Source organism: Lagopus leucura, unplaced genomic scaffold, assembly GCF_019238085.1.
Source record: "Lagopus leucura isolate 7727_CA_CO unplaced genomic scaffold, USGS_WTPT01 Super-Scaffold_100022, whole genome shotgun sequence".
In the NCBI taxonomy this organism is placed as follows: domain Eukaryota; kingdom Metazoa; phylum Chordata; class Aves; order Galliformes; family Phasianidae; genus Lagopus; species Lagopus leucura.
Genome location: NW_024962275.1, coordinates 4,786,501 through 4,795,531, shown reverse-complemented (window position 1 = coordinate 4,795,531; position 9,031 = coordinate 4,786,501). Strand labels below are relative to the sequence as shown.

At 57.2% G+C, this 9,031-nt stretch overlaps 2 protein-coding genes across 5 annotated transcripts; one reads left to right on the top strand and one right to left on the bottom strand.

The window, feature by feature from the left end:
- The first annotated feature begins 372 nt into the window (after positions 1 to 372).
- On the top strand, positions 373 to 3,091 carry NTMT1 (N-terminal Xaa-Pro-Lys N-methyltransferase 1). 3 transcript variants are annotated; one of them, XM_042879186.1, is made up of 5 exons: positions 373 to 436; positions 896 to 963; positions 1,648 to 1,843; positions 1,985 to 2,237; positions 2,620 to 3,091. In XM_042879186.1, exons 3-5 carry the CDS (start codon positions 1,682 to 1,684, stop codon positions 2,874 to 2,876), a joined length of 672 nt encoding a protein of 223 aa, XP_042735120.1. In that variant the 5' UTR covers positions 373 to 436; positions 896 to 963; positions 1,648 to 1,681; the 3' UTR covers positions 2,877 to 3,091. The 3 variants fall into 3 exon arrangements, with proteins under 3 accessions (XP_042735120.1, XP_042735121.1, XP_042735119.1); XM_042879187.1 differs by having other exon boundaries at positions 1,642 to 1,843; XM_042879185.1 differs by having other exon boundaries at positions 896 to 1,201.
- A 633-nt stretch (positions 3,092 to 3,724) lies between these two features.
- ASB6 (ankyrin repeat and SOCS box containing 6) lies at positions 3,725 to 8,746 on the bottom strand. Of its 2 annotated transcripts, XM_042879183.1 has the most exons (7): positions 8,345 to 8,746; positions 7,773 to 7,954; positions 7,281 to 7,387; positions 6,753 to 6,861; positions 6,188 to 6,286; positions 5,030 to 5,802; positions 3,725 to 4,198 (listed from the first exon to the last, which is right to left on the bottom strand). In XM_042879183.1, the coding sequence occupies exons 1-6, from the start codon at positions 8,455 to 8,457 to the stop codon at positions 5,033 to 5,035; spliced, it is 1,380 nt and encodes a 459-aa protein (XP_042735117.1). In that variant the 5' UTR covers positions 8,458 to 8,746; the 3' UTR covers positions 3,725 to 4,198; positions 5,030 to 5,032. The 2 variants fall into 2 exon arrangements, with proteins under 2 accessions (XP_042735117.1, XP_042735116.1); XM_042879182.1 differs by having other exon boundaries at positions 3,725 to 5,802.
- Between the last annotated feature and the right edge of the window lie 285 nt (positions 8,747 to 9,031).

Sequence of the window (9,031 nt, the reverse complement as noted above, 5' to 3'; positions counted from 1 at the left end):
AAAAGGAAAAAGGAAAAAGGAAAAAGGAAAAGGGAAGGCTCGCGGAGCTGCCCAGCCCTCGGCCGGGCCGTGCCACGCTGCTTTGCTTCCCCCGGCTTCGCACTCGGGGCCGAGAGCCGCACGCGGAGCGCAGGCTCAGGGCTGCGGGCACGCGGTGCCGCTCCGCGCCGTGACGGCCGCCGATGGACGCACGCTGCGCTCCGCTCCGCACGGCCCGGCCTCGCGGGAGGCGGCGGAGTTCCGACGGCAGCGGCACTGCGGGACAACAGCGCCTCCTGGCGGCCGTGCCGGGTCACGGCGCTCCGGAGGCGGTCGGTTCGGCGGTGAGGGCGGAGCTTCCGCCGTCCGGCCTCCGAGCCGCGCCCCCTTTTCGGCACGTGACATCGCCGTGACGTCACACCGAGCGCCGCCTCACGGCGCGTGGCCGCGGCCCGAGGTAACGGCGCGGGGCGTCCGAGGGGGAGGGGAGGTCGGGGTGGGGGGGCGGGGGGTACCTGGACCCTGACGCGGGGCTGTGGGGTCGGGAGCCCCTGGCAGCGGCCGGCAAGGAGGGAGGGGAGAGCGGCTCGGCTTTAGGCCGCTTTAGGCCTTTGTGCGTTCTTCCCCCCGGCTCCCAGGGCCCCAAACCGTCACCGCCGGTCCTGGGCCGCAGGAGCCGGGCTGAGGCCTGCAGCTGCGCGGGAGCGGCGAGGCCGTGTCACCCGGTACACAGCGGGGGGGGGAGGCGCACAGCAGCACGGTGCCGCTGCCAGCCCCGCTTCGTGCAGCTCTCGGAACCTCCGCCCCATGCACGGCGCTGTGGGGCGGCCCTGAGGAAGGAGCGGCTCTCACCTCCCTCCCTTCGGGGCTGCCGTGCTGTCCTTTAGGATTCCAGTTGCGTTCTTTCCTCCCTTAGGTCACAGCGCAGCCACGCTGGGACATCAAGCTGAGGACCCTGAAACTGCCTCCGCTGCCGTAGGAAAGGTTTTGTGTCTAACAGGGTCTTTGCCTTATTTATAAAGGTGTTTGAAGTCCTCAAATTCAGCCTTTAGCCACCTTAAATCTCGCTTCTGATCCCCGGCGCAGTTAATCACATCCACAGCAGTTTGAATTATGGGATGTCTGGGGGGGATTTATAGCTTGTATTGCTGATTATACCTTGACTTTATTACATGGCACATATATCTAACTGGTGGTCACGGCTGAGATTTACAATCCTCAGGTAGGTGCTTAGGAGAACTTTTAGCAACTCCAGATGTAATTGGAGGTGACTGATGGGGCTGTCAGTGCAGATAAACACATAAAACGTTAATGCTCTTAAGTTGGAGAGAGGAGGCAGAACAGGTGAAAAGGCTGGGGCAGCCCTCAAAGGAAGAAATGGGGTATTGCTGAGCAAGGCTGAAGCATCCCTGCCTGGGAGGCTCTGAAAACACTTTGTTGTTCCTTTTTCTGCTCCCCAGGAGGATTTTAGGGTTTGAAATAGCCCAGTTAGGGGGTGATAAAGGGTGTCAGCCCCAAGTCAGGGTGCTCACAGAGCTGATCTTCATGGCCGTGGCATTAACAAGGGGAGGGTGGTGATGCTGTTTCTCTGGGGGGCACGCTGGGAGCTCCACCTGGTGGGGGGGCTTTGTGCCTCACCTGTGATTTCTCCCCCCCCTGGAGGAGCAGTGAGTCCCACAAGGGTCCGTGCCCCGCAGCCAGCATGACGAGTGAGGTGGTGGAGAATGAGTTTGAGTTTTACTCCAAGGCAGAGAAGTACTGGAAGGATGTGCCCGCCACAGTGGACGGCATGCTGGGGGGCTACGGCCACATCTCCAGCATCGACATCAACAGCTCCAGGAAATTCCTGCAGCGCTTTCTGCGGGTAGGTGCCGTGGGTTGCTGTGCTCCCAGAGCTCTGTCCTCTTCCCTGAGCAGAGCTGGGCTCTTCCCTCTTTGCTGCTCTGTGAGCTCCCACGTGGTCGTCCTGTTTATCTGAGCTCTGTCCCTCACACTGTCACTCCAGGATGGCCCCAACCGAACTGGAACAACCCGCGCCCTGGACTGCGGGGCTGGCATCGGCCGCATCACCAAGAGGCTGCTGCTGCCCCTCTTCAAGACTGTGGACATGGTGGATGTGACCGAGGACTTCCTCACCAAAGCCAAGAGCTACCTGGGGGAGGAAGGCAGGCGGGTGCGCAACTACTTCTGCTGTGGCCTCCAGGACTTCAGCCCTGAGCCCAATTCCTACGACGTCATCTGGATCCAGTGGGTCATTGGTGAGGGTCGCTCGGCTTAGCAGGGTCTCACTTGCCTGTCCCAGGTACCCCAACATGCGCAGGGAGGGGCTTGAGGAGACCTGGGGCTGCTGGAGACGTGAGCGTTGCAGCCTGACTGGGTAGGGGGTCTGACCCACAGAGGGGCAGTGGGAGGGCGCTGCGCTGTGGCATCTTTTCCCTCCGAACTCTGAGGCCAGGGCAGAGAGGTGTGGGTTGGATAGAGCTGGGACTGAGCACACAGGATGCGAGCTGAACATCCCCATGGTTTCCACTGCTCAAATGTTTGTCTGCCTGGATCAGGAGGGATTCCAACCACAGCCTCCCTTCATCCATCACACTGCCTGGCGGCCCTGCATTTACTAATATCTGCTTTGCCCCCCAGGACACCTCACTGACAACCACCTCTCTGACTTCCTGAAGCGGTGCCGTGCCGGCCTGCGGCCCAATGGCATCGTGGTCATCAAGGACAACATGGCTCAGGAGGGTGTCATCATGGATGATGTGGACAGCAGCGTCTGCAGGGACCTGGATGTGGTCCGTAAGATCATCCGCCGGGCCGGGCTGCACCTCCTGGCCGAGGAGCGCCAGGAGAACTTCCCTGATGAGATTTACCATGTCTACACCTTCGCCATGAGATGAAGGTGCTGGTGGGAGGAGGTCTCTCCAGGACCAGGACAGCCGGTTCCTGCCGGGGTCAGGAGGGGTGAGGACTGTGCCTTCAGCGCGGGGCAGCGAGGGCGTTGTGACTCCATCTCTGTGGGGCTGGTGGTGAGGATGGGGCTTCGTCTTCCCAGTTGCTGCTGTTTGTGAAAAGAGGTGTTTGCCAAATACATTTTTCCTGCTGTTGGACTGAAGCACGCGGGTTCTGTCAGATGGCTTGATGCTGCACCCAGGGGTCTGTATTGAGATACCCAACAGTGCTGGGAGCAGGAGAGTCCCCCTGTTGGGGATGTGCTCCTTGGGCACCTGCAGGTTGCTCCCTGCTTGTGAGCAGGAGCTTGGTACATCTCTGTGGCAGGCTGGATTCCCTTTCCTGCCTGGGTGTCCCACTCATGAACTCACTGTGGCTTACAGAAGCGAGGGCTGAGATTGGCACCAAGTTGGGTATGGCAAACAGAAGAAATCTCTGCCATTGCCTACGCTGTAGGTTGTGGGGCTCTGAGAAGGGCCTTCTGTAAACCCACAAAGCGGGCCTCCACACCTGCAGCAAAATAAGTGGCAGATAATCCTGGGCCCCAAGCCTCCTGCTTAAATGCTGCAGCTGCCTCCTAGCTTTTAACACTCCTCCTCTGCCACATCCAGAGCATTTCTGCCCAGCCACTGGCTTGTGCCCACCTAATGCACCACAACTGCTAACACTGGCCCAGCTGCTCACCAAGGGCTGAGCCCACACAGAGCTGCTGCCACCCATCCCTTGAATTCCTCCCCAACCAGCTGGAGCCCCTGCTTCCACCCTGACTCTCCTGCAGAAGAAACACGCACCTTGATGCTATTTAAAAGGCCTTGTTTAATTGCTCATTTTCCATTCCAGACAGCAGGGAAGTATTTTATCACATTATTATTATTATTTTTTCAAAACATCAATTCATCAAGATGCACAGCTCCAGTTCCACATAGCAGGAAAAGGTGAAAAACAGATGCTGCCAGGAGGGGCAATGTGGTGAGACAGCTCTTCTGCAACCAACTGCTTGCGGATCCCAGATCCACTTGCTATAAATATCTGCTCAGAGTACATTTCTTCCTCTTCTGCATCTGTTCCCCGTGACAAACAACAACAACAGAAATGTGGGGGGCTCAGCTTTACAGCATCTTCTGCACTTCACAAGGAAGCAGATGCCTCCTTGATGCAGCCAGATGGTTGTGACAGGTTGGGACCTTCCTGCAGAGCCCCAGAAGTTGAGGCTTCCAGTAGCAGCTTGGCAAGAAAACTCCCATTGCAGCCCTGCTGCAATTTCTTTCCCCTGGGAAAGAGGCAATGGAGATCAATGTTCAGCATGCAATCACCAAAGGAAAGAGAAGCAGATAAAAGGAACAGGGAGGAGCAAGGCACTGAGGAGACGGCTGCCCATCCCACATCCTTGCACAAGGACACAACATGAAGCCAAGGAACAGCCACTTGTCTGCTTGCCTTGGAGTCCAGCATTACTGAGGCACCCTTTGTAGGCAGTGCGCTGTGCTGAGTGGATTCAGCACTCTTGGCAAAAACTGTGAGGTCAGCGAGCACTCAGGCTGCTGTTGCTAACCCCACTTCCCCTCATCCCCTCCAACTTCCTGGTTTTGGAATCCCAGGTAAGTGAAGAAGGCACCCACATCCAGGCAGAGATGCAGGACTGTGGCTGCTTCCACTGACTGAACAGGAGGGCCTGAATGCCAGCACTCCCCTGCTCAGTGCTGCTCAGTTCCTGGGAGAAGCAGCATCTCTCAGCATCCTGAGGCATCTCATTGTGCTGCCATTCATGGCACTGCTTCTCCCACCCTGCAGCCAGAGCAGAGACCTGTATGGTCACACCATCCTCCTGCTCTCACCCCTTTTCTTACAAATCCACATTCTTTCACCTGGCAAAGGCGAATCCACCTTTTAAACCATATTAATCCTGCAGTGTCCAGCTTCCCACTGCTCAGGATCCCTCTTCACCCCCAGGCTCTGCCCACCTCCCTGCAACGTATTTTAAAGCCACGAGACCTCCACAGACACACATGCATCATTGTGCACAAAAAAGCACACCCCTGAAAACTCAGCAGAGACACCACAGGCAGAACTAGTAAAGCCACTGGCACAGGGACAGCAGTACCTCTCACTGCAGGGACAACAGGCGCAGAGCAGTGATGTGCTGACCCTCAGTAGGCACTGTGACCACAGAATGAGGAGATGAGGAGTCATCAGTCAGGCTGAGGTCCTCGTGCCCAACAGCAGTGTGGTCAATGAGGAGGTACCACTTCAGCCTGTCTGGAAGAGGCAGAGCCTTGATTTTTACATCTATTGGCCAAGGCCTAAGGCGCTGCCGGATGAACACCCTGCAGAGATGTTTCAGTGCCTGTGGGGTGTGCTCCAGCTGCTTCACAGAGCAGAACAGACTCCTGATCTTTTCCTCGTGGTACCTGCAGCTGTTAACGTCAACCTCAAAGTCGCTGGGCAGCTGGATGGTTTGTGAACTGGCCATCATGAGCTCCAGCAAAGTCTGACCCATTTGGATGACCTCTGTAGAGATGCTGCTATCTTTGAGGATACTGACGTCAGAGCAGAGGCAGTCAAAGACAGTCTGAAAGCCCGACCAGCATGAAGGACCATGGAGGGAGCAGTTGTAGGCAGCACCTGACTCCAGCAGGAAACGCAGCAGTGGGAAGTGACACGTGAAGTTCTGGAGGCAGCGGTAGGTCAAGGACTCGAGGGATGGGCACTCACTGGGGTTGGCACCATGGGCCATGAGCAGCTGCATGACACGAATGCAGAAACTATTCTGCATCTCTGCCACCTCCGTGCTCGCCAAGTCTATGTCACCCAGCAGGAAGATGATGTAGGTGAAGACAGTGTCACCGTTTTCAGTAGTAGCCCTGGCATCTGCACCTGGAGGAAGGAACAGAACATAAGCGGAGCTGTAAAGAAAGGCAGGACACAATCAAAATGGATTTATGAGACACACTAAGAGGGGGGAGGGGGTGTAGATCCTTTAGTATCACCAGGAGGTACGAAAGACAGTACTTGAATGCATCATGCACCCACACAACCCACTGTGGAACTGACAGCAAGACAGCTGACAGCCACAGTGCTTCTTCCTAGTGGAAAAGTATTTCAAATCAGAGCACCCCTGGACAGGTGCTCTTCTGGACTTTACTCTTGCTCAGCTGGGAACACAAAGGAGTTGGGAGGGCAGCACCTGGTGCTGTACAAAGAATCAGCAAGCACCAGGCCTAGAGGGGTTCTGAGTGGAGAAGGGAGCAGTTGCCCTCACCTCCTTCCAACAGGAGACGGATGCTCTCTGTGATGTCATCCAGATCCACAACACTGCTGCAATGACAGTGCAACAAGGCGTGCAACAGCGCTGTCTTTCCTGCAGTATGAAAAGACAATCAGATGAGACAGTGCTCCACCTGGAAACATCCCCAGAAGGAAGGAAAAGAATCCATCCCACCAACCCAATTGCTAAACACAAGGCAGACAGCCCTTCTGCTAGCAGGCTCCCAACATTGCTGTGACAGAGCACAGCTGTGGTGGCACAGCTGGGGCTGGTGGTGGCCCCAGAAGGCACGTGGGCGATGGCAGAGCAGATCTTAGAGCACCCCCCCCTTCCTCCCCCCTTCATCTCCCTCTCCCCCATCTTCCATGGGCTGTACAGAGCTGCCTTTAGCCTCCTGCTGCATCTAATGCAAACAAGACACTAGGAGACAGCACAGAACACCAGGCAGGTTCTGCAGCCTGCATCAATTCTCAAAGCAGGCAGAATTTGCAGCAGCAAGGTGAAGGTACACAGATCCCATGCCCTGCTCCAGCCCACCTGCTGGAAGCACCCCACAAACCAGTTTTGTCAGCTGCGTTGACGTCGGCCCCAAGCTGAAGCAGCCGCTGGAGGCACGGCAGCCTCTCAGGCTCCTCACTGGCCAGATCAAGGGGACTGCTCTCATGGATCTGTACAGGGCAAGAGGAAAATCCACAAGTATTAAGGACTATTCATGAGTACCTCTGGAGAATCACCGATGGGGCCATTCATCATGGCCAACATCAGAGCATATAATTCATCCTGTCCCCAAAAATCAAAAGTGACAGCCCCCTCCCCAGTGTCACTATGCCTACAGGGAGAGGTTGATGTACCCCAGCTTCCTCCCACCACACACTCCACAGCAGAGGCAGGTCTGCTTGGCCAAAGGCGGTCTCAGCTTTTGCCACAGCACTGGAACAGTGCAGGCAGCAGCATGGGAGGCCACTGATGGCAGGTGACATACAGCAGGCTCTGGAAGGGGCAGCAGAGAGGGCCGACCCCACAGACTGGTCATCTGCAGGCCCAAGGAAGCTGGAGCACCTCTGTGTCCAAGCAGTCAATTCTGTACCCGGTCTCTGCGGTTGATGTCAGCCCCGTGGCGTGCCAGGAGCTCCACCATGTCAGGCTGGTTGCGAAGCACTGCAATGTGCAGGGGGGTGTAGTAGGTGACTGGGTCTGAGGACAAAAACACGTGGTCAGAACCGAGGGTCTTCCCCGACATGGAACACCTCAGCCAGGGTGGGCACTGAGAACAGCTGCCCACAGAAGCAGTCGTTACAGATGCCCCAGGTCCTGCATCTGCAATGGCTTTGCCTCTATCAAAAGCCCTCAAAGATGGCTCCCATTCTCTGGCCACCCTCCAGCCCATTCTTATAGCTGGATTTAGATAAGGCACATCTAATCTATCAAATCCAGTAGTGGGAGCCTGAGGCCAGAGCCAGCAGCACCCCTCCCTTTTTGTCCCAGCTATCTCTGCCTTGCAGGGGCAGCTTCTCACCACCCAGCCCCTCCCAGCCAGCCCAAGGAGCAGTCAAGCACAGTGCCCTTCCCACAGCCATACCTTCAAAGCTGAGGTCTGCACCAAACTCCAGGAGTACTTCTGCAGCCTCGACAAGCCCCAGCTCAGTAACCTTCAGCAAGGTATAGCTCACACCTTCCTGGTAGAATGGGGAGTGGGCTTCCCTCTCCAAGACTTGTCTCATTGCTGAGAGCTGGCTTCCATTGCTGCCCAGGCAGGCATGACTGGAAATGAATGAAAATAACCAGTTACTCACCCAGGCAGTATGTGTCTCCTATGGGCTTGCAAGGGTCAAAGCAGGGAGGGAGAAAAAGCCAAGGTTTTTCCTGTTCTCTTGTAAACTGCTGGCTATAGGGTTATACAGCAGTACTGGAGTGCAGCTGAAACCCTAGTGAGTTTTTGTTGCTGTGGGTCAGCCTGTTCCTGAGGAGCACACACAGCCTCACATTTGTTCTGCTCCATCCTGCATTCCCAAAGGATAGAAGGAGAATGGCCCTCAGAAAAAGATGCTCAGTGAGACAGGGTTTGCTCCAGTGCCGAAGTTGCAGAGCTCCAGCCACCACCATCAAGCAGGTGTTCATCCTCAGAGCTCTGCTTGCAGCCCGGTCAGTTACCTTTCAAGTGCATTCTGCCTTTCTGCATCCTGCAGCGCCAGCAACGCCAAGATCTCATCCACCAAGGGCTGGTACTCGAGAGTGATCCTGCGGAAGCCGTGCAGGAAAGGCATCCTGCAGCACTCTGCTCTGCACACCAGCCCCGCAGGGCCCGCCTGTCCACATTCAGGCCGACCCGGGCCTGGTTTCCACGGGGCCGCCCGCCCCTCTGAAAACAAACACGAATTTCGAATAGCTTTGCGTTTTAAAAAACATCACTTCTCTCGCTCCCAAAATTCCCGACCCCACCCCTCCAGAACCTCGAGGCAGCGCCGGCAGAACCCACCGGGCCGTCCCGGAGGCCCCAAGCCGGCCCCGCGGAACGAAGCCCGAAGGCAGCGACACAAAACACCGTCGCTCCGCCAGCACCTCGGGGCCCCGCCGCCGGAAGCGGAAGTCACCAGTTTCGTCACTTTGTGGGCGGGGCCTGGCGGTGGGCGCGGTCTAACGAGGGGCGTGGCCTATCTGGAGGCGGGGCTACTGCGCGCGCGGCCGCCAGGGGGCAGCGGGAGAACGGCAGCGGGGCGGGGGCGCGCGCAGCAGGTGCTGGTGGGCGCGAGACGCGCGTGCACGCGCGCGCGCACACACACACACGTGCACACAGACACACACACGCGCACACACACGCCTCAGGTGTGTACATGCCCC

Bases quoted from the DNA above. Each gene is read 5' to 3' on its own strand.
- NTMT1 (XM_042879185.1), top strand. From the start codon at position 1,152: ATGGCACATATATCTAACTGGTGGTCACGGCTGAGATTTACAATCCTC. The intron at 1,202-1,647 runs GTAGGTGCTTAG...CTGGAGGAGCAG, and splicing joins CTGAGATTTACAATCCTCAG to TGAGTCCCACAAGGGTCCGT. The intron at 1,844-1,984 runs GTAGGTGCCGTG...CTGTCACTCCAG, and splicing joins TCCTGCAGCGCTTTCTGCGG to GATGGCCCCAACCGAACTGG.
- ASB6 (XM_042879182.1), bottom strand. From the start codon at position 8,457: ATGCCTTTCCTGCACGGCTTCCGCAGGATCACTCTCGAGTACCAGCCC. The intron at 7,955-8,344 runs GTAACTGACCGG...ATTCATTTCCAG, and splicing joins AGGCAGAATGCACTTGAAAG to TCATGCCTGCCTGGGCAGCA. The intron at 5,803-6,187 runs GTGAGGGCAACT...TCCTTCCTCCAG, and splicing joins CCGTCTCCTGTTGGAAGGAG to GTGCAGATGCCAGGGCTACT.